At 42.7% G+C, this 23,664-nt stretch overlaps 1 protein-coding gene across 4 annotated transcripts in view; it reads left to right on the top strand.

The window, feature by feature from the left end:
* Positions 1-23,664, top strand: part of ROCK1 (Rho associated coiled-coil containing protein kinase 1) — a 182,150-nt gene that overhangs the window by 80,869 nt on the left and 77,617 nt on the right. For all 4 annotated transcript variants that reach the window (XM_073331427.1, XM_073331428.1, XM_073331429.1 and 1 more), the window contains exons 7-9: positions 1,651-1,795; positions 10,484-10,622; positions 17,153-17,244. In XM_073331427.1, the coding sequence (XP_073187528.1) occupies positions 1,651-1,795; positions 10,484-10,622; positions 17,153-17,244 (376 nt within the window). The remainder of the gene's footprint in view (positions 1-1,650; positions 1,796-10,483; positions 10,623-17,152; positions 17,245-23,664) is intronic.

Genomic DNA, 23,664 nt, shown 5'->3' on the forward strand with positions numbered 1-23,664 from the left:
TTACATGTGATTGCCATTTAGCAGCCTCATCACAATTGAAAAGTAAAGGTTGATTCTGCTGCAACCTTTTCAGTGTAGAATCAGGTTATTGAAGGACTTGTTGACAGCAAACCAGTGCAATGAGAAACATGAAAAGGAGCTCTTTTTAATTTGATGGAAGCATTTATGTCTGCTAATGTGCTACTCAAAGCTCTGAAGAATCAAATCCATATTGTTCCTTAGAAAAATCCGAGGTCATGGCAGTGTCTCAGTGGTTGCATACTGACTATCTCCTTCATGTCTTTGGTTATCATATTACTGAAGTAAAAAAAGAAATGAGCTGAAGCAATTTCTGTGTCAATTGTCTGTGATGAAACAATCAGTATCCAAAGTTACTGTGCCCTTTATGTGCTTATTTGCCATAACTTCACTCAGCAAAAATGTTTGAGCAACCAGGTGAAAGAAATCTCAGAATTATTCTATTGCAATATGTCCTCATGAGGCCATAAAATAATAAATGATTTCCAAAGCAAGTTTGCAAACGCTATAAAATTTTTTTTGCTGTTCTCTACACAGTGTTATTGGTTTCTGTCAGACAGTACCGCATACATCAACATATACTAGGGGAAAACCCTTGAAATGGGTGATCCTTGATAGATCACATGTAACTGATAAGCACATCTGTTAAATCTTTTCAGGAACACTTGAATGAAGAACTTTGTCTAGCTGCTTTATAATAAATAAATAAAAGGCACTAAGAGCTCCTTCAAATAAGGCCAGACTTGGGCAGTATGTGCAGGCAGTTCCTCATAATTGCCTCAAATGGCTTTAGTGGAATATCCTAGGCATGAATTTGGCCCTGTATGTTAAGCTTAATTATATCTTAACTATGGCACAGTTAGGTAATGATGAATTTTGATGAAGAAAATTATGATGATGTTAACCTTGTTTTTATTTTTGAGCGGCAAAGTACCAAAAAAAAAAAAGACACCTATCCCCAATAAATAGACTTTAGCATATATTGGTGTTGCAGAGGCAATTCAGTGTCTGGAATACACTTAATTTCACTCAAAAAAAAATTGCAAGTACAATACTGGTTTTAAATTGGATATGTTAAGCAAAAATTAGTTGTAAGCAACAGTTTTCATTATGTAATTACATCTGCAGATCCCCTCTCTATGAATAGCGTGCCCTGTCCTATGGAGCCTAGAATCATTTCAGAACTGTATGACCAATAGAGAAGAGCAAGTGGGTGCTGACCATGAATCCAGTATTCCAAATCACAACCAAGAGACTGCCCTTAATTTGTCCGTTCTTTCTCCACTGGCACAAGCAGCCATGGGACATTCCTTTCAGCCCTTGTCCCTTATGCAGTTTGTCTACTTAGGATTTCAAGTTTTAATATTTAATTTTTTGTGGTTCTGTGGATTTTTTTCAGAGCAGTTTAATAGTTATTTAATAGTATTAAAATGTATCTTCGGCAGATCTGGAGTTATGTGCTGCATTTAAAAGATATTTTTAGAATGATAAAATGCCCACCTCAGACCAACATTTTCAGAAATTTCCATTGTTTAGGAAAGGAGTATTCATCTAGATGATAAATATTCCCTTAAAATGTTGTGCAATTCCCATTCTAAATATTTGAGCCTTACTGTTTTGTTTTCTTTGTAGGAAGGTATGGTACGATGTGATACAGCTGTTGGAACACCGGATTATATTTCTCCTGAAGTATTAAAATCCCAAGGGGGTGATGGTTACTATGGACGAGAATGTGACTGGTGGTCAGTTGGAGTCTTTTTGTATGAAATGCTTGTTGGTGAGTAACAAGGTCATCAATGTTTTATGAGTAAAATTAACTGCACTTGCTTCTTGACTTCATGTTAAAATCACATTATGATGTTTCTCATGTACTTTAATTCAGAATTATCCTGCTTTACTGGTTGCCAGTAATTGTAGTATTTACAAAATATGTTTGTGTTGTACAGAGGCATCAGCAATATTATATCAGTGGGCTTTTGTGGGTTAGTGTTGTTAATTTTGTTATTACGTTAAAGGAACTATTGGTAGAATTCTTTGCTTCTGATGCAGTTTTATTCCCCTCACTAGATACTGCTAAACCATCCCTTCCAGATATAATTTATCAAAAGTGTTTTTTTTTCTTTCTTTTTTTTCCACTTGTGGAAAGTACCAAAGTGCATCAAGTATCAGGTATTTTCAAAGATGTTTCGCAAGGAAGCCTAGTTCGAATGATCCTATAAGATCTCAATTCACCTTGCCTCCCATTTCAGATGAAACAAGTTGAATTATTTGCTGTATTAATACATTGGTATATTATTCAGAAACAGAATATAAAAATTCAGCATATGGCACTGAATAGAAGTTGGCCCAGTGTTGCTGACTCTGTTTTTGGTTATGGTTATGAGACCATTTTTTTTAAAATGGGCAAACAAATTAATAAATTCACTTTCTCTTTGCAAGCATATACATCACAGGCTAAGGAAAAAAATTGAGAGCTCCTTGTTAAAATATTGTCAGCACTTCAGTGGTGGACACTCTAGAAACATTTAAGACTTCTCCCCTGGAGTCTGATTGAACATTAAGCACCCTAACAATCCTGTTTTGATTTGGATAAAATGAATCGGCACAAAATGTCTTTTTCACTAAATGGGATGCCGATATTAATAGGACTTACATTATTGTGGTTAATGATGCACCCAACTCAACATCTGAGCATATATATGTACCTATAATTATATATCCGTCATTTTGCCTGTAATAGATTGCAGCAGTAGCCACCCATCAAAACTACTACTTAATCAAGCAAATAATTGAGCAATTAAATTAACTTTAAGTCATGGCAGGGTCAACTAACAGTCACTGGTGGACTGAGAGAAAGAAGGAATTCCATAATCAAGGTTCCAACAGCAAGAATTGACCATATTTGAAAATTCTTTAGAGCAGTTAATAAACTCTGGTATGTGAGCTTGTTGTCCGTGGTACCTGAACAACAACAAAATTTTGTTTCAGTGCACAGTTGCAACATGCACAGCAGGGTGTCAGAAAACATCCTAGAAGCAAACTGTACTCTCCTGGCTGCTTTCAGCCATAAAGATGAATAACATTCACTCACCATGCAAGCATAGTAGTTCTGTTTAGTGGTGTGTTGTGCGCTGTGGCTATGCAGATAGGTGTCGTACTCTAATCTGGTGCATAGTTGACTGGCTTTGTGTTAAGACTAACCTCCTGCTTGTATTGGGCCTCGTAGGTTAAGCTACTAAGGTAAACTTGTGAAGTTCCATATCAGTCCACTAGAGACCCTCTTATCTAAAAAGATGGTTGCATACATGGCTGGTTCAGAGTGGCTGCAAAACCTGCAGCCACAGGGAGCCCTGAGACCAAAAGACTGTCATGCAAGAATTTTGCTGTAGAGCAGGATCTCCCACTGTACTCCCTGCCCTTCAGACCCGGCAGCCTAACCCTTGCAAGGCTGCGAGGCAGGAGGCAGATGGAAAATTCCCTCATCTCTATGCAGGGAAGTTGGGAGGCAGGGGTGGTTGGTTGCGTCTGGTGGATAAAAGCCTGGCTATATAGAACTAAGGTGATTTGCCTGGTTCTTCAAATTGGAGCCTCCTCCCACCAGGGGGAACTACTGTGCAAATTTGTTCAGCACTGCAGGTATCCAGAGGCACTGCTGGGGAGTGGGTTGGGGCCATGCTGCTGAGGAGCAGAGACCTCCTGGAGCTGAAGCTGCATGATGCCCAAATAAAGCTCCCATTGTTCTTTGAGTGCTTGCTCATGTCCGTTCCACGCTAGGTGTGCGTGTGCCGCATGCACAGTTGCTGGAGATTTTTTCCCCTTAGTGGTATCTGTAGGACCAGCCCTAGTGCCCCCTGTAGCAACATACACGTGCTGGTATAAGGGGCTCTGCCGGATCTGCACCCTCTCAGTTCCTTCTTACACGCAGGATGGCTGCTTGGAATTACCTCCTTGCTCTTGCAAGGCTTTCCCAGTGGTTTGGACTCTGTAGTCTGTTCCACATAGTTTTTGCAGTTAGTGTTTTTAGTTATCAGTTAATATTAGTGTATGTAGTGTAAATAGCAGTCCCAGTTGTCAAGCGACGTTGGCCCAGGGACTGGACATGGCCTGGTCCTCAGGCTTCAAGTCATGTACCTCCTGCGGCAAGCCCATGTCAATGAGTAATCTGCATTTGAGATGTCTAAAGTGCCTTGGGGAAGCTCACATTAAGGAGATCTGCAGGGGCTTCAGACTGCATTCAGAAAGACAGGGATATTTGGTCTGAAGGCTTTGCTCATGGAGGCAGCCCTCAGACTGTCCTCGGAGTTGTGCCGCTCCAAATCGGGGCCAAGCACTTCAGCCTCCAGGTGAAGTGCTCCACTGGCACTGTGCTCTTCCTGGCACCATTCTCCATTGCTGGTGTTGAGGAAGAAGCATAAGAAACAGCTTGCTGAGAGAGGGCACTCTCTGGTGCCAAAGAGGGCCAAGCAGGGAGCAGCTGATGCAGTGAGACCCGTGCCAGGCCACACGTCTTCCCCAGAGCCATGGTTGGCTCTGGTGACTCTGCCTAGGGCACCGAGACCAGTCTGGGACCCATCTCCAACTCCTGAGATTGGTCATGGCACCTCGTGCCTGTGAACCCCCTTGACTCTGGAGGCATTCCTGGCTGCAAAGGATTTGATGTTTCTCCCTGTACCGCCCACCCCCCAAAGCCACTTGCCAGCCAGGGCTACCAGGGATAGAGGGTTCAGGGGGTGGTGCGATAGCAACCACCGTGGCACCTCCCAGAGGAAAGTCCTCCATGGCCCTGCCACAGCGGTCCCCACCCCGGTGCCGGTTACCGATTTCCCGGCACCACCTGGTCTCCAAGGGAAGAGTCCTCTTTGGAATCCGAGGGGGAATCCTTCACCCTGCCGAAAAAGTACCGGTACCCGACTTATGTACTGGACTTCGGTACAGGCACCGCAGCTGGTGCTTGGCCACGGGGCCATTGGCCAGTGCACTGGCAATATTGGAACCTGTAGTCGTACTTGGTGGTGTCCAAGAGATGAGCCACTGTTTCATCCTGACCGGCACCGGACCCCAACTCCGGTACTTCAGTGACCTCAGCACTGAGGTCACTGAAGTAGCCCATATGGAGGTGGTGCAGGTGGAAGAGGAAGGACCAGCCCCTCCTACTGTGCTAGCCTTTTCCTCCTCATCTCCTGATGAGGCAGTTGTAGGTCCTAGTTACCGGTTTCTGCCAGATGACTACAGGGCCCATCAAGAGCCCCTAAAACAGGTCGTCACAAACTTGGGGCTGGAAGCTGAGGAGCTAAAGGAGTCCACGCATAGCCTGATTTATATCCTGGCTGCAGGGGATCCCTCCAGAATGGCCCTGCCAGTCAATGAAGTGCTGTTGGGGCTGGTAAGGTGCTATGGCAGACCCCTTAGTCTCAGCCCCCTGCCTCTAAAAGGGCAGAGACCAAGTACTGTGTACTGGCTAGTGGGTTTGAATACATGTACTCACATTTCCTCCCTCCCCCTGGTGGTGTCAGTCTCAAATGAGTGGGACCCCAAAGAGCCCCACCCCAAAGAATAAAGAAGCTAAGAGGCTGGATCTGTTCAGTGAAAGGTTTCTCTGGAGGAGTCTCTGCACCTTGCAGTCTTTAAATCATGATTTGAGGACTTCAATAGCTCAGACATAAGTTAGGGTTTTTTTACAGGAGTTGGTGGGTGAGATTCCGTGGCCTGCGTTGTGCAGGAGGTCAGACTAGACGAGCATAATGGTCCCTTCTGACCTTAAAGTCTGTGATTCCGTGGGCAACCTTTAGTTTTGCATCTCTAACTAGCAGGCGCTGCTGGGGAGGTATGATTTTAACTTGTGGGACTCAGTGCTCAAGTTTAGGGACTCTGTGCTGCTGGAGTCAAGGCAGGAGTTCATGGTCATCCTGGAGGAAGACAAGATGGAGGCTAGGGCCTTCCGCTAGGTAGTTCTGGATGCTGCTGACTCAGCGGCCAGAACTATGGAATCAGCGATCACCATGAGGCGCTGTTCATGGCTCCAATCATCAGGCCTCTCGCATGAGGTGCAGCAGTCTGCTTAGGGTACCTCCCTCTTTGAGGGTACCTCTCTGTTCTCCAAACAGATGGATTCCAAGCTTCATGACCTCACAGACTCAAGGGCCATGCTTTGCTCCTGAGGCCTCCAGGAAGCATTTCAGGCCTCAACAGCCTCAACGGGTTTTCGGGGCACACAGGCGGGAACCCTAGAAAAGGAAAGGGAAGGGTTAAAAGCATAGTCAGTCCCTGCCTTCTGCCTCAGCTTCCCAGTCAGGCTCAAGTAGGTACCCGGTGGGACCAGGCAGGCCTTTTGAAGGCACGCCTGAGGATGACATACCAGACTCGATTCAGGATCCATCCCCCATTTTGTTTTTGGACTGCCTATCGCGCTTTTGCCCTGTGTGGTCCTATGTAACATTGGACTGTTGGGTGCCCAGTACTGCAACAGTTTGTTACATCCTGCAGTTTTCATCCACCCCTCCATCCTACCCCTCCAATCCTGTCCCTCTTCAGGGACCCTTCTCACAAGCAGCATCTCATCTAGGAGATACAAGCTCTCTTATGTCTAGGGAATATAGAGGAAGTTCCTTGAGGCTTGAGCAGGAAGGGGTTTTACTCCTGATTTTTCCTAATCCCGAAAGCCAAAGGGGGCCTACTGCCCATCCTGGACCTGTATTGTCTCAACAAAATATCTCAAGAAACTGAAGTTTGGCATGGTCTCCCTGGCCTCCATCATTCCCTCCTTGAATCCAGGAGCTGGTACGTCACCCTCAATTTAAAGGACACTTATTTCCACATCTCCATGTTCCATGGACAGAAGATTCTTTAGGTTTATGCTGGGCCAATGCCACTACCAATTCATTGTTCTTCCATTCAGTCTGTCAGCTGCCCCACGGGTTTTTGCGAAATGTATGGCGGTGGTTGCAGCCTATCTCAGATGTTGAAGTGTACAAGTCTACTCGTTCCTCGATGATTGGCTGATCAAAGGCCGCTTGTGGGTTCTGGTTCAGCACAGCATTGGCATAGTACGGGCCACCGTTTGAGCACTGGGTCTGTTAATAAACACGCACAAATCAACATTGGTCTTGGTGTTGAGAATAGAGAGTATTGGGGCAGTGCTCAACTCCACCCAGGCCAAGGCCTACCTATTGAAGGCCAAGTTCCGAACTATGTCGGATCTAATTGCCTGGGTTACAGTTCACCCACTTACAACCACTCTGGTGTGCCTCAAGCTATTAGGTCATATGGCAGCGTGTACCTAAGTGGTGCAGTATTTGCGGCTATGTCTCAGACCCCTATAGACGTGGCTCATGTCAGTCTACTCAATGGACAGATACTGCTTGGACTTGGTTTTCAGAATTCCAACGCCTATCTTCGCTTCTCTGACTTGGTGGAAAGAACCATGTTCTGTGATGAAGGGGTGCCTCTTGGTGCCCTGTATCTGACAGTAACCTTGGTTTCAGATGTGTCAGACCTGGGGTGGGGAACCCACATTGGCAGACTCAGGACCCAGGGTCTTAGGACCCAGGATGAACTCTCCCTGCATGTAAAAGTTGGGGAAGTCAGAGCGATACGCTTGGCCTGCCAGGTGTCGTTTCCCCCCCCCCCCCCAAGCTCTCAGGCATGGTCGTGAAGGTCTTGACAGACAACATGGCCTTGATGTTTTACATCAACAAGCAAGGGGGATCTTGATCCTCAGCTCTGAGTCAAGAGGCCTTCCGATTGTGGGACTTCTGCATGAAGCACGCTATTTGTCTTGAGGCCTCGCACCTCCAGGGAGACTGGAATGCATTGGTAGATCATCTCAGCAGGTCCTTTTCCTCTCGCCACAAGTGGTCTCTTCACTCAGAGGTCACGAGTGTTATCTTCCAGAAGTGGGGAACTCCCCTGGTGGACCTGTTAGTCACCAGACAGAACAGGAAATGCCACTGGTTCTGTTCTGTGCACAGGCTCAGTAAGGGCTCCCTTTCCGATGCCTTCCTGCTCTCATGGGCAGATGACCTGCTGTACGCCTTCCTCCTGATCCCCTGGGTTTACAACGTTCTCCTAAAGATCAAGAGGGACAAGGCAAAGGTTATCATGATAACTCTGTTGTCTCATGATATCATGATCTATCCAGCAGTGATTCAGCATCTTTCTGGACCTCTCAGTGGCAGGTCCACTAGCGCTGCCACCCCATCTGGACTTGATTTTGGAAGACCACAGCTGGTTGCTTCACCCAGACTTTACCTCCCTATACCGGATGGCTTGGCTGGTGCGTCACTGAACCCTGAGGAGCAAGACTGCTCGAATCAGGTTCAGCAAGTCTTGCTAGGTAGGAGAAAGCCAAGTAGATAGTCTTGGTGGATGGTTAGGTAGAAGCATTTCACTTTTTGGACCTCCACATGGAATCTTTCTCCATCTTGGTCTTCCCTGCAGTCCATCATGAAGTATCTGCTCTACCTGAAACATCGAGGTCTGGCTCTATCATCTGTTAATGTTCACTTGGCAGCCATCTCCACCTTCCTACCTTCAATACAGGGCAGATCAGTCTTCTCACACAAGATGATGATCAGGTTCCTCAAGGACTTGGAAGACGCTGCATACAGTTTGTGACCTGATTTTCCGATGGGACTTAAACCTGGTCCTATCAAAGCTCTTGGGGCTCCCGCTTCCAACCGTTGGCATCTTGTTCCTTACTGCTCCTCTCTTGGAAGGTTGCCTTCCTAGTGTTGATCACTTTGGCCAGAAGGTTTCCGAGATCAAAGCCCTGACTCAGAATCCCCTTATATGATGTTCTTCAAGGACAAGGTTCAGGTGCAGGCCCACCCGGCTTTCCTCCCGAAGGTGATGTCGCAATTCCATAACAACCAGGACATTTTTCTGCAAGTCTTCTTTCCAAAGCCCCACAGCACTGATGAGGAACATCTGCTTCATATGTTAGATGTTAGGCTGGCCCTGGTCTTCTATATTGAGAGGACTAAGCCCTTTTGTAAGTCTACACTACTTTTTGTAGCAGTAGTGAAAAGGATGAAAGGACTACCGGTGTCATCCCAAAGACTCTAATCCTGGATAACTGCCTGCATCTGAGCTTACTATGAGCAGGCAAAGGTTCCGCCTCTGGCCATCATGATCGCTCATTCCATGAGAGCCCAGGCTTTGTCAGCAGTGTTCCTCACACAGATACCAATCCAGGACATCTGCAGAGCCGCAACATGGTAGTCTGTTCATACCTTCACATCCCACTACGCTTTCATGAAACAGGCCCGTGACGATGCCAGTTTCAGGAAAGCAGTGTTGCAATCAGCATGTCCATGAACTCTGAGCTCGGGGGTATTGCTTGTGAGTCATCTAGCATGGAATGGACATGAGCAAGCACTCGAAGAAAAAATGGTTGTTAACCTTTTGTAACTGTTGTTCTCAGGATGTGTTTCTTGTGTCCATTCCATGACCTGCCCTCCTATTCCTCTATCGGAGTTACTGGCAAGAAGGAACTGAGAGATTACAGAGCCCCAGCATGTTTGCAGAGATTGCAGAGACCCTACGGCTGGTCCCACGGATACCAGTAAGGGAAAAAAATCTCCAGCAACTGTGCATGTGCGATGTAAACACCTAGCATAGAATGAACATGAGCAACACATCTCAAAGAACAACAGTTACAAAAAGTTAGTAACTGTTTTTTTCCAGCCAAGACTCCCCACACTTGTCTACCTTTTTTAGGTCCCTCTCCCCACACTTTTACATACACTTCTCATTAATGGCATTTTTAAAATTTTCTCCAAGAGCTATTCAAAATGTTATGTTTTTCTTGATTTCCATTTTGTAAAAATGGAAGCAAGGTGAACTCTGGCTCGTGTTCAACAATAATCCAGATAACTGCAGGAATGTCAAAGTTGAATTAGAAAAATTAAAAAGTCAAGCCGTTCAATGAAGTTCAGCTGCATACCAGCATATATCAAGACATCTTGTGACAAATTTGTTTCTTGTAATTTGAGTAACACGAAAGACGGATAATAATGGGATCTTCATTGTGTTTCCTTTTGAGGCATTGTCTGAAAACCTTAGATGTTTTAAATGTTGTTATCTGACAGTAACCTTGGTTTAAATGATGTTATAATCAAATGGTTAAGGTTCCTTAGGCATTTGTTTTACTATAGAGCCTGGAAATACTTATTTTATACCTATTAAGGTCTAAAATGAATGTGCACAAAAAGTAGAAACTTGCACATTGTATGTCAAACATCAAGTTTTTAAGTAAGTGGTGTGCTATAGAACTCAAATATGGGGACTATTAGTAGATATTTTTATTAAAGAAGAATGTATGCACTTCTAATTGTGTATGGGCACTGAGAGCCTTCAAAGGCACAGTGTATGATAAAGAAATAAAATGTTCTAAATTAAAACTTCCACTACTTTTGATATTTATATTATATGAAGATATTTAATTTTTGTACTGCTGTTTCTTCAGGTGATACACCTTTTTATGCGGATTCCTTGGTTGGAACATATAGTAAGATTATGAACCATAAGAACTCTCTTACCTTCCCTGATGATAATGATATCTCTAAAGATGCAAAAAACCTTATATGTGCCTTCTTAACTGACAGGTAAAATAGCTCAAAGTTTTATTCAGAATTTTAAATAAGTTTTTGTTAATAACATTTTCTCCTCTTGTGACCAAAACAAAAAAAGCATTTTGTGTATACATGATTTTCTAGTGGTATTCTAAACTGTTGAACAGTATCAGAAACATCCATTGTTCTGACCTTTTATGTAATATATTTCTTCTACCATATAGACACCCTCACAGATGTGAGGCCAGCTATACCTTCTATCCTTTTTCTTGTCTCTCTGAGTGCACCTCCATCAGGTTTACTTATTTTCATTTTTTTCTTTTTTCTTCTCCCCTTCTCCTGCCCTCCACGTCTCTTTACCTTTCTTGGGCTGGAATCTCACAATTTCTCCCCTTATTTGACTAGGATACCTGTACACTACTGTGTGTATTTCAGCTGCATATCACCCCATAGGCCTGACTAGGTTTCAGGCATCTGCATTTCCTCCGTTTGGGAACCTGTGAATAGTCATATTGACTAAAGCCTTAAAAAAGACTATTTTTATTTACTAGTTGGAACAAAACATTACAGAAAAAAAAGATTTTTCATAGATTCATAGATTCATAGATATTTAGGTCAGAAGGGACCATTATGATCATCTAGTCTGACCTCCTGCACAATGCAGGCCACAGAATTTCACCCACCACTCCTAAAAAAGACCTCACACCTATATCTGTGCTATTGAAGTCCTCAAATTGTAGTTTGAAGACCTCAAGGAGCAGAGAATCCTCCAGCAAGTGACCCGTGCCCCATGCTACAGAGGAAGGCGAAAAACCTCCAGGGCCTTCCAATCTGCCCTGGAGGAAAATTCCTTCCCGACCCCAAATATGGCGATCAGCTAAACCCTGAGCATATGGGCAAGATTCATCAGCCAGATACTACAGAAAATTCTTTCCCGGGTAACTTGGATCTTACCCCATCTAAAAACCCATCACAGGCCATTGGGCCTATTTACCATGAATATTTAATTACCAAAACCATGTTATCCCATCATACCATCTCCTCCATAAACTTATCGAGTTTAATCTTAAAGCAAGATAGATCTTTTGCCCCCACTACTTCCCTCGGAAGGCTATTCCAAAACTTCACTCCTCTGATGGTTAGAAACCTTCGTCTAATTTCTAATCTAAATTTCCTAGTGGCCAGTTTATATCCATTTGTTCTTGTGTCCACATTGGTATTGAGTTTAAATAATTCCTCTCCCTCTCTGGTATTTATCCCTCTGATATATTTATAGAGAGCAATCATATCTCCCCTCAACCTTCTTTTAGTTAGGCTAAACAAGCCAAGCTCCCTGAGTCTCCTTTCATAAGACAAGTTTTCCATTCCTCGGATCATCCTAGTAGCCCTTCTCTGTACCTGTTCCAGTTTGAATTCATCCTTCTTAAACATGGGAGACCAGAACTGCACACAGTATTCCAGGTGAGGTCTCACCAGTGCCTTATATAACGGTACTAAAACCTCCTTATCCCTACTGGAAATACCTCTCCTGATGCATCCCAAGACGACATTAGCTTTTTTCACAGCCATATCACATTGGCAGCTCATAGTCAACCTATGATCAACCAATACTCCAAGGTCCTTTTCCTCCTCCGTTACTTCTAGTTGATGCGTCCCTAGCTTATAACTAAAATTCTTGTTATTAATCCCTAAATGCATGACCTTACACTTCTCACTATTAAATTTCATCCTATTCCTATTACTCCAGTTTACAAGGTCATCCAGATCCTCCTGTAGGGTATCCCTGTCCTTCTCTAAATTAGCAATACCTCCCAGCTTTGTATCATCTGCAAACTTTATTAGCACACTCCCACTTTTTGTGCCCAGGTCAGTAATAAAAAGATTAAATAAGATTGGTCCCAAAACTGATCCTTGAGGAACTCCACTGGTAACCTCCCTCCAACTTGACAGTTCACCTTTCAGTAGGACCCGTTGTAGTCTCCCCTTTAACCAATTCCCTATCCACCTTTCAATTTTCCTATTGATGCCCATCTTATCCAATTTAACTAATAATTCCCCATGTGGCACAGTATCAAACGCCTTACTAAAATCTAAATAAATTAGATCCACTGCGTTTCCTTTATCTAAAAAATCTGTTACTCTCTCAAAGAAGGAAATCAGGTTGGTTTGGCACGATCTACCTTTTGTAAAACCATGTTGTATTTTGTCCCATTTACCATTGACTTCAATGTCCTTAACTACCTTCTCCTTCAAAATTTTTTCCAAGACCTTGCATACTACAGATGTCAAACTAACAGGCCTATAATTACTTGGATCACTTTTTTTCCCTTTCTTAAAAATAGGAACTATGTTAGCAATTCTCCAATCATATGGTACAACCCCTGAATTTACAGATTCATTAAAAATTCTTGCTAATGGGCTTGCAATTTCTTGTGCCAATTCTTTTAATATTCTTGGATGAAGATTATCTGGGCCCCCCGATTTAGCCCCATTAAGCTGTTTGAGTTTCGCTTCTACCTCAGATATGGTGATGTCTACCTCCATATCCTCATTCCCATTTATCATGCTACCATTATCCCTAAGATCCTCTTTAGTCTTATTAAAGACTGAGGCAAAGTATTTGTTTAGATATTGGGCCATGCCTAGATTATCCTTGACCTCCACTCCATCCTCAGTTTTTAGCGGTCCCACTTCTTTCTTTGTTTTTTTCCTATTTATATGACTATAGAACCTTTTACTATTGGTTTTAATTCCCTTTGCAAGGTCCAACTCTACTTGACTTTTAGCCTGTCTCACTTTATCCCTACATATTCTGACCTCAATAAGGTAGCTTTCCTTACTGATCCCTCCCTTCTTCCACTCCCTATATGCTTTCTGCTTTTTCTTAATTACCTCTCTAAGATGCTTGCTCATCCAGCTTGGTCTACAACTCCTGCCTATGAATTTTTTCCCCTTTCTTGGGATGCAGGCTTCCGATAGCTTCTGCAGCTTTAATTTAAAATAATCCCAGGCCTCCTCTACCTTTAAACCCATAAATTCTTCAGTCCAATCCACTTCCCTAACTAATTTCCTTAATTTTTGAAAGTCAGCCCTTTTGAAATCAAAAACCCTAGTTGCAGATTTATTTTTGTTAATCCTTCCAGTCAGTTTGAACTGAATTAGCTCATGATCACTTGAGCCAAGATTATCCCCTACAACCATTTCCTCTATGAGATCCTCATTACTCGCCAAGACCAGATCTAAAATGGCATCCCCTCTAGTCGGTTCAGCAACTACTTGTTGAAGGAATCCATCAGCTATCGCATCTAGGAAAATCTGAGCCCTTTAAAACAGACAGCCTGCGTATTTAGTCTCATCTAATCTTATTCTTCACTATAAGCTTCGATAGGCTTTTCTTTTAAGTTACAAAAACCAACTCACATTCCCTTAAAAAGTAAAGACTGTGTGTGTGTGATATTCTGATTCCCCAGGTGATAAGGGCAATGGAACCAGAGAATTTTGTTGGTTCAGTTGCTAGCATCTCAAATGTTATTCCACTCTCATCAATAGGGCTTGCAAATAAAAATAGACTTGAAATGTCAATTTGGCATTCCTATCTTAAATTCGCATTTAATTCACAGTTTGTACACATGAGAAGTGTTTTTCATCATGGAAACTTTTAAATTGTTAATTTGACATAGCACTTGCTACATTGCTAAATGGAAGTTGCTTGATTTTAGAGTAAATTAATAACGCTTAAAAACAGAATTACATGCTTACCTGGGAACTAATTGAAAACATAGTTGGGAAATCAATCTTTTAAATTCCATAAAAAGACAATAGGAAAGTTAATTCTGGACATTTCAAATTCAGTGTGGGATTTTGAGAGCATGGGGTTAAATGTTATCCAGGCTCCAACAGTGTAAACAAATATCTAGGTAAGTATACGGCAAGAGAAGAGAGAATCTTAAGTTCTGAAGTAAGAAAAAATTGTATTTAAAAATTTTTAGATTATTATAAGGGTAACATTTTATTTTATGGTAGTCTGGTGGACTACAAAAAATCTAATTGTAATAATTTATTTCAATTTTAAAGTGAACATTGTATGTGGAGTACCAGTGTTAGTTTTTATCCTTGCCATTACCTCTGCCCTAATATTGTCTGTTTCTCTTCCTCTCATTTCATCTTTCTCGGTCTGTCGTTTTTTTCCTTGTCTTGCCTTCTCAATCCTTTTCCCTCTCCCCTCTTTTTATTGTTTTCTTTTTTACCTGTCTTTTTCATTTTCTTTTGCATTGTAGCCAAGTAGCAGTGGTCTGCACATGGAAATGCTGCATAGGAAAGTTGACTGAGTCATATGGAGCAGTGTTATTGATTGGTTGGTTCTGCTCTTTCTGAAAGTGTGTGAATGCTGTCAGTGAATACTGTTTATATCGTAAAGAACTTGGACAAGAGATAATGATCCTGATTTTCCTCTCACCTACAGCAAATGAAACTGACTTTTATGGAGTTACTGATTTACAACAATGGAAGTCACAAAAAGAAAAGGAGTACTTGTGGCACCTTAGAGACTAACCAATTTATTTGAGCATGAGCTTTCGTGAGCTACAGCTCACTTCATCGGATGCATACCGTGGAAACTGCAGCAGACTTTATATACACAGAGAGATCATAAAACAATACCTCCTCCCACCCCACTGTCCTGCTAGTAATAGCTTATCTAAAGTGATCATCAAGTTGGGCCATTTCCAGCACAAATCCAGGTTTTCTCACCCTCCACCCCCCCCCACACAAACTCACTCTCCTGCTGGTAATAGCCCATCCAAAGTGACAACTCTCGACACAATGTGCATGATAATCAAGGTGGGCCATTTCCTGCACAAATCCAGGTTCTCTCACCCCCTCACCCCCCTCCAGAAAACACACACACAAACTCACTCTCCTGCTGGTAATAGCTCATCCAAAGTGACCACTCTCCCTACAAATGTGCATGATAATCAAGGTGGGCCATTTCCAGCACAAATCCAGGTTTTCTCACCCTCCCACCCCCATACACACACAAACTCACTCTCCTGCTGGCAATAGCTCATCCAAACTGACCACTCTCCAAGTTTAACCAGAACGTCCGGGGGGTGGGGTGGGGGGTAGGAAAAAACATGGGGAAATAGGCTACCTTGCATAATGACTTAGCCACTACCAGTCTCTATTTAAGCCTAAATTAATAGTATCCAATTTGCAAATGAATTCCAATTCAGCAGTTTCTCGCTGGAGTCTGGATTTGAAGTTGAAGGTCGCTATCTTAAAACAAAAAAACTTCAAATCCAGACTCCATCGAAAAACTGCTGAATTGGAATTCATTTGCAAATTGGATACTATTAATTTAGGCTTAAATAGAGACTGGGAGTGGCTAAGTCATTATGCAAGGTAGCCTATTTCCCCTTGTTTTTTCCTACCCCCCCCCACCCCCCAGACGTTCTGGTTAAACTTGGATTTAAACTTGGAGAGTGGTCAGTTTGGATGAGCTATTGCCAGCAGGAGAGTGAGTTTGTGTGTGTATGGGGGTGGGGGGGTAAGAAAACCTGGATTTGTGCTGGAAATGGCCCACCGTGATTATCATGCACATTTGTAGGGAGAGTGGTCACTTTGGATGGGCTATTACCAGCAGGAGAGTGAGTTTGTGTGTAGGGGGGTGGAGGGTGAGAAAACCTGGATTTGTGCTGGAAATGGCCCAACTTGATGGTCACTTTAGATAAGCTATTACTAGCAGGACAGTGGGGTGGGAGGAGGTATTGTTTTATGATCTCTCTGTGTATATAAAGTCTGCTGCAGTTTCCACGGTATGCATCCGATGAAGTGAGCTGTAGCTCACGAAAGCTCATGCTCAAATAAATTGGTTAGTCTCTAAGGTGCCACAAGTACTCCTTTTCTTTTTGCGAATACAGACTAACACGGCTGTTACTCTGAAACAATGGAAGTGAGAGAATAATTGGGCCCAGTTTCTTAAATTAAAGGGACACTTCTTTAGCTGCAAATTTGATAGCATAAGGCCTTGTCTACATTTAAAAATTTATTTTGTATGCCCAAAGGTGTGAATTTAAATGAATATAATTGTATCAGTATAACATCTCCTTTTAGGTACTCTAATTGTAGAATAAGAGTGGAGTTCGTTGGTTAGTATGTTTAGCTTATGTCACTTATAACTCTGGCATATTTGGTTTAAGCTAAACCAAAAATGCGATAGCTATACCTGAATGAGAGCCCATATATATGGGGGTGGGTGGGGAAAGAGAGCGATGTTCTACAGATACGACTATATCAGTATAACTAGTAAAACTTTCCTGTGGTAGACAAGACCTAAGACCAGATTGCATTATGGGATGAAGGGAAGAAACGCCATGAACCTACTTGTGCTGGTATAGGGCATTCTGTGTTACAAATTCAGAGAAACTAGAGCTTTTATACTGCCCTTAGTTGGCAGATGTAGACTCTCACCTCTAAACTCTAGGATATTTGACCTCGTTAAAGGAAAGGAAAAATCTTACATGGTGTTTTTTTGTTTTTGTTTGTTTTTAAACATTTGTTTACAGGGAAGTGAGGTTAGGACGAAATGGTGTAGAAGAAATCAAACGACACCTCTTCTTCAAAAATGATCAGTGGGCTTGGGAAACTCTTAGAGACAGTAAGTAGTTCTTTGTACTGAAGCAGTAATATTCTCTTATTTACATGGTGTATCAGCAAAAGGGCTGTCACCTGTCTGTTCTAATGGAAGGCTTTTTTCTCTTTAAATACTGAATTAATGTAATTAACATTTTGCTCAATACTTTGCTAAGAGGCAAGTCTGTTTAGATTTCCCACATAGTTCAAGATTTTCTTCAGTCTATTTTTTTTTCTTTTAGCAAATGCTTAGACCAGATCAGTTTCTTAGCAATATTGTCTTCTGTATTTATTATTTCTTAATTCATAATGATATCATAAGCTTCTGGAAGGTAAGTGACAATAGAAAGTTTTGACATGGGATTAAAGTGTCTTAGAAGTTTGTGGTACAGAATGCATCTGTCTGCTTGCTTATTGGTTTGAGCCATAGAAAGCATATTATCACTGTGCTTCAGGAACTATATTTTTTTAAGCACAATGTTTGTCTGAGTTATCTGAATAATTCTCCTCTGGGTCATCACACAGTGGCGCTCAACTGGTAACTTCTTGCTAATCATGTCTCACTTTGAAAGCCTGGGAGCTGGAGGCAAAGTTTTCAGTATAGGGTCATTCAACTCTTGCATTCTTTCTCCCACGGGTCTGACAAAATCACATCAGTTTAGCCTTTAGAACACAGTGTAAAGCCTGTTTGTTCAGGTTTATGCCTGGGAGGGTAGTGCTGTGGCTTATTTATTTTTATAGTTTGATTCAGGGTTGAATCTCTTCATCTTTATTTTTATAAAGATTATTTAATTTTTTTTCATAAACTGAACTCACAAGGATAAAACTTTTTGTATAAGGTAAGAACTGTGCAGTCACACTTTTTCAGAGTGGGTGGTATGAGGTCATGCTCATCAAGCCCAAGGAGGTAGATTTTTACGGGAGAGGGTAATGGCTGGTACTGTTGTAGTTCAGTGTTCTTTGAGTATATGTCAGTGTGGATCCCATTGTAGGTGTGCATATACCTCATGTGCCCAAGATTGGATTCTTTTGAATAGCAATGTCCATTGGAACTGTGCATGCACCCTGAGCCTCTTCATGCTCTGGTGTGAGGGCATAAAGGGTGGAGCGGTTTTGAGCCTTACCATCTCTGGCTTGTATCTAAGCTACCATTATCTCTTAGTTCTGTGGTCAGTTCCTCTTTGTTAGAACAAGGTCTAACATAGTTTCCCCGTGTTGCGTGCAAAACTTTTTGAGTTAGGAAATTGTAATCTATAACATTTAGAAATTCCAAGAGTGTTTTAGTATTGGCACACGTCACTCAAATTGAAGGACCCACGTGATCGCGCAGGTTTTTTTTCCCCGTATAGACAGGTGCGCAAGGAAGTGGTCATATCCTGTTCCCTAGTGTGATTTGGTGGTCTGCAGCAGACACCAACTAATAGCTCATCTTACGCTTTATCTGTTAGGACATTGATCCATAAGCATTGGAGATCATTTTCTTCCAAGTTGTTAGTGACTTGGAAACAAGTAATCCCATTTTTGATGTAGAGAGCCACTCCACACACCCCCTTTGCCCACTCTGTACTTCCTAAATAGATTATAACCGTTGATTTTAACATCCAATCGTGAATCGTCACACCAGATTTAAGTAATACCAACTAGATCAAATTTATGCTCATGAACAATTCCTCTTGTTTGCCAACACGTGTGTAGGCAATTCAGAAATTTCTTCTCTTCATGTCCTTTGGGCTCTTGACTAAATTTGTTCTCAACATATTGATTTTGTGCTAACTGAGTGCTCGTATCTTCCCTCTTTTTACCCTCTTCTTTGCTATTCGTTTAACCCCCTGCAGACTACTCTAGCCAGCCTGTCCACAGGGAGATTGGTCCCTCTTTTACTGAAGTGGAGGCCATCCAGACAACAGTCCCCAAACTTTGGAGGGTTGCCTCCCCACCTCCCCCCCACACCTGCCTGCGGGAGCATTTCCAATGCATGCCTCCTATCCACCCTGTTTCCCTGTTCCTTTTCAGGGACTTCTTATCATGACAGCCTGTTTAAGTGTTGTGTGTAGGAGCTGTAGAAGTCATAGTGCAAGAGTTCAGGGAAGAGACTTCTCCTCCTGATATTTTCTTATCCTGAAGACAGGTTTTTTTTGTTGTTTTGTTCTATCCTAGACCTGAGGAGACTGAACAAATACAAATGCTGCCTCAGAATCAGGATGGTAACACTTTCTAATTCCATCACGTCATGCTCAAGAATTGTGTGCAACTCTTGACTTGCAAGATGTATATTTCCATGTAGCCTCCATCTGGCCCAGTCATAACCAGCACAAGGTACTGCCATTTGGACTCTCCACAACTCTGAAAGTCTTCACAAAGTGCCTATCAGTAATAGTGACATGTCTCAGAAGAAGGGGCATTCACTGTTACCTTTACCTGGAGGATTGACTGATCAAGGGAAGATCCTAGCAGGAGATGGCGGCAAGCTTGGAATTATGCCATCTCCCTGTTATCTCAATTGAGCATTCTGGTGAACTACAAAAAATCATTTCTCTTGCCACTGTAGATGATAGAGTTCATAGGAGCCTTTGTTGACTCCAGGTCGATGAAGGCGTACCTTCCCGAAGATAGCCTACCTTCTGTCAGTGCAATCACTAGGGCTCAAGAAAGACTCAAACATGACCACATGTGTCTGGGACTGCTAGGCCATATGTTAGTGTGCACATATGTGATGCCACTTGCCAGATTTCATCTGTGACTGCTCCTACTTTGGCTCATATTGCTTGGTTTCCCTGCAGAACACCAAATGAGCAAGAAGGTCATGAGTCCACCTTACATTGTTACTGAACTGAGATGGTGGAAGGAACCCACAAACGTGTGGAAGGGTACTGCTCTTCTGCCACCTCTCTGACAAGGACTTTAATCATGGATGCGTCAGGGACAGGGTGGGGAGCCAACCTGGGTCACTTACAAATGCAAAGGACCTAGACTCCAGAAAACAAGGAGCTCCACATCAATGTTCTGGAGCTCAGAGACATCAGGGTAGCATCCATGACAGTTTTATCTGTTTTTCAAAATTCCACAGTGCACGTCCTGGCAGATGACACCTCTGCCATGCTCTGGATAAACAAGCCAGGAGGCACAAGCCTCTCTCTCCTCTGTCTGGAAGATATGAAACCCAAGCAATGGTGCCACCTACAAAAGTTTACCCCCATGGCTTTTCACTTCCCAGGAGTTAACTTGGTAGATTTTCTGAGTAGACCATCTGTAATTTCTCTTGAGTGGTCACTGCAGATGTCCATCAGAGGTCTGATATTCCTTTGTTACAGTACCTATTTCCCACCAATGATTAGAACTATTCCAGACCATGCCTGAGTCTGGGCTTGATACTAGATGCCTCCTTCTTCAGTAGTCCCAAGGCCTCCTATATGCCTTTCCACTGATTTTTCTGATATTCAGGGTGAGTTCCAAAATCTGAGGAGAAAAAGCACTAATGTTCTCCTAGATGGCCTGATGGGGTAGGAACGTGGATTCTGCTCCCAATGCTAGAGGCCTTGGGTTCAAATCCCCATCTGGCTGGCTGTGGTAGGGGAGTGAAAATTTCTGTACCTAGAATCTATTAATGTAAGCTCCATACTGGCAGAGGCAGTTTTGGATGACAGAACTGTTACAGATATACATTTAGTTTCTGGACTGCCTGCACCTGATCTTCCAACACTATTGACAGCTACTGTCATGACCCGCTGTCTCAAACTTGGGTCTGTTAATGGGAGTGGCCACGCTCCAAACCTCCACCTGATAGCCTACTGACAACTGCTTACCTAGGATCCATGAAACCCAGCTCCAGTTTGAGGCTCTGCCCCTGGGGTCCTATTGGCAGAGTCCCAGAGCTGTTGGCCGTACTTAAGCCAACAGCAGGACCAGGAAGCTGTTTCAACAACTGGGCTTCACCCTGTCCCAGACAGTGTGCCTTCTGCTTCCTGCTCCCCTGGCTTGATTTTTTTTTTTTTTCAGCATCCTGACCTGGCTTGACTCATGGCATCTGATTTGTGGTTCCTGATCTCCAGTTTTTTCTCCAGCCTCTAACCTCCTAGTATCCTGAGCCGGCATGACTCTGGTTCCTGACTCATGGTTCTGATCTCAAGTTTGTCTCTTGCTTCTGATCCCTGTATCCTGACTTTTGACTCCTGTCTCATGACTATGGACTCTGGCTCTGACCATTAGGTCTGGCTGCGACAGCTACTCTATCCAGACCCAAAGTCACTGCGTCCAGAAAATCTTGATACAAAACAGGAAAATGTCAGCCAGAAAGACTTACTCTTCTAAATAGAAGACATTTTCAACGTGGGCACATCAACGTGGTCTGGATTCAGTTCAGGTCTTGATACTGGAGATCCTTGAGTATCTGTTGCTCTGGAAGAAGGCTGGTCTTTCATTCAGTTCTGTTAAGATCCACTTCGCAATAATTTTACTTTTTGTTCACTTACACAGTTCTCTTTTCTCATCTGACCGTATCAGAGTTCCTCCATGGGAATAAATACTTACCAACTGTGTGAAGAATTTATTCCTGCCTGGGAGCTCAACCAAATTTTCCCAAGCCTCATGGAACCTCTCAGAATGCTCCTGACATGCACTGAAGTTAATCTTCCTCATGGCTATTACTTTGGCCAGAAGAGTGTGAGAGCTTCTGGCACTTACGCTGAGCTCCCGTATACAACACCCCACAGAGACAAGATGGTGCAAGACCTCATCTGAAATTCATTCCCAAGGTGGTCTCAGATTTTCATCTAAACCAGTTAATCAACCTACCTTTCTTCTTCCTGAAACCATACTAGGCACTGGGAGAAAAGAAATTGCCTATACAGTAGAACATCAGAGTTACAAACACTTTGGGAATGGAGGTTATTTGTAACTCTAAAATGTTCGTAACTTTGAACAAAACATTATGGTTGTTTTTTTCAAAAGTTTACAACTGAACGTTGATTTAATATAGCTTTGAAACTTTACTGTGCACAAGAAAAATGCTGCTTTTCTTTTTATTTTAGTAGTTTAGGTTTAACACAGTATTTGCTTTTTTCCTTCTCTGCTGCTGCCTGATTGTGTACTTCCAGTTCCAAATGAGGTGTATGGCTGACGTGTCAATTTGTAACTCTGGTGTTCATAACGCTGAGGTTCTACTGTACTAGCTGTGTCCAGGACTTCGCTTTATTATGTTGAGAGGATCAAACTGTTCAGTCTGTGGCCCTGTCTATTTCTCATTATAGCCAGGCGCTCTAAAAGTCAGGCCATCTCATCAAGATGACTTTCAAAATGGATACACAAAGAATCTCCTCATGTTACCAGTTGGCTGGTATACCTCTCCCATCATATATCAGACTCACTCCACCAAAGCTCAGGCGGCATCAGAAATGGACAAGTATCAGATATCTGCAAAGCAATGATGTAGAGTAACCCATGGACTTCTGTCAGACATCTTTTGCTTGGACTTAGCTGGTAGAGCAGTACTAAAATCATTATTCAAGTGATTTAGCTGGAACTCCTCATTACCACCTTCCTAGAGGGATACTGCTTGCCATTTGCTTACCTGGAATCCATACTGACACATACTCAAAAATAAAGGAAGGTTATTTACCCTACAGTAACTGTGGTTCTTTGAGATGTTTTTGGCAGTGTGGATCCAATGACCTGTGGGAGCTCCCCTCCCATTCCTGCTTTTTGAAGCCTTCAGTTATCACAGGGTTTGAGTTGAGGGAACTGTGGGAGGGTGGTGGCTGGCTCACTCTTTATGCCCTCATATGGGAGCATGAGGGGGTATATGTATAGGCTCCCCCTCCCCCAATGAAGTTCGATATTCAGAAGAATCCGATTGCACACGTATGCGCACCAAAGGATAAGTAATCATTCTTTACTGCTGGTGCAAATGGTTGCCCACAAAGGGGCTTGTGGCAAGACCAAAGGATGCGTGATTATAAGGCATGAGAGTAACTGTATCTCCTTGTTATAGAAATAGTTTTAAAAACACTTAATTTTGATTTGAACCCAAAATAAACTTTTTTTCTTGAAAGAACGGGAACAGTGTAAGTGCATGTGATAAATGAATAGATTTGAATGCAAAAATTGCCTGCCGAAAGCCAGCCTTTGTAAAGCCAACACAGTTCTTCAGAGTTATTGAAAATATGGGGCTTTTCTTTGTACCTTAACCTCTTGGAGAATTGAGGGCCAGATTCTCTGCTGCCCAGAATTTTGATCCATTCAGTGGGGAATGCTCTAAACCAGGGGTCTCAAACTCAATTTGCCTTAGGGCCAGTGCCAGTCCTCAAATCTTCCCAGCAGGTCAATAATGTCACTAAAGATGATGTTCAAAAAAGAAAACATTTATATTGTATTTTTTATTTTGAATTTATTAGAAATAATAAAGCTGTTATACAACTTTATACAATGCTTTGCTTGCCAGAGAGTTTTA

Source organism: Lepidochelys kempii, chromosome 2 (assembly GCF_965140265.1).
Source record: "Lepidochelys kempii isolate rLepKem1 chromosome 2, rLepKem1.hap2, whole genome shotgun sequence".
Lineage (NCBI taxonomy): Eukaryota > Metazoa > Chordata > Testudines > Cheloniidae > Lepidochelys > Lepidochelys kempii.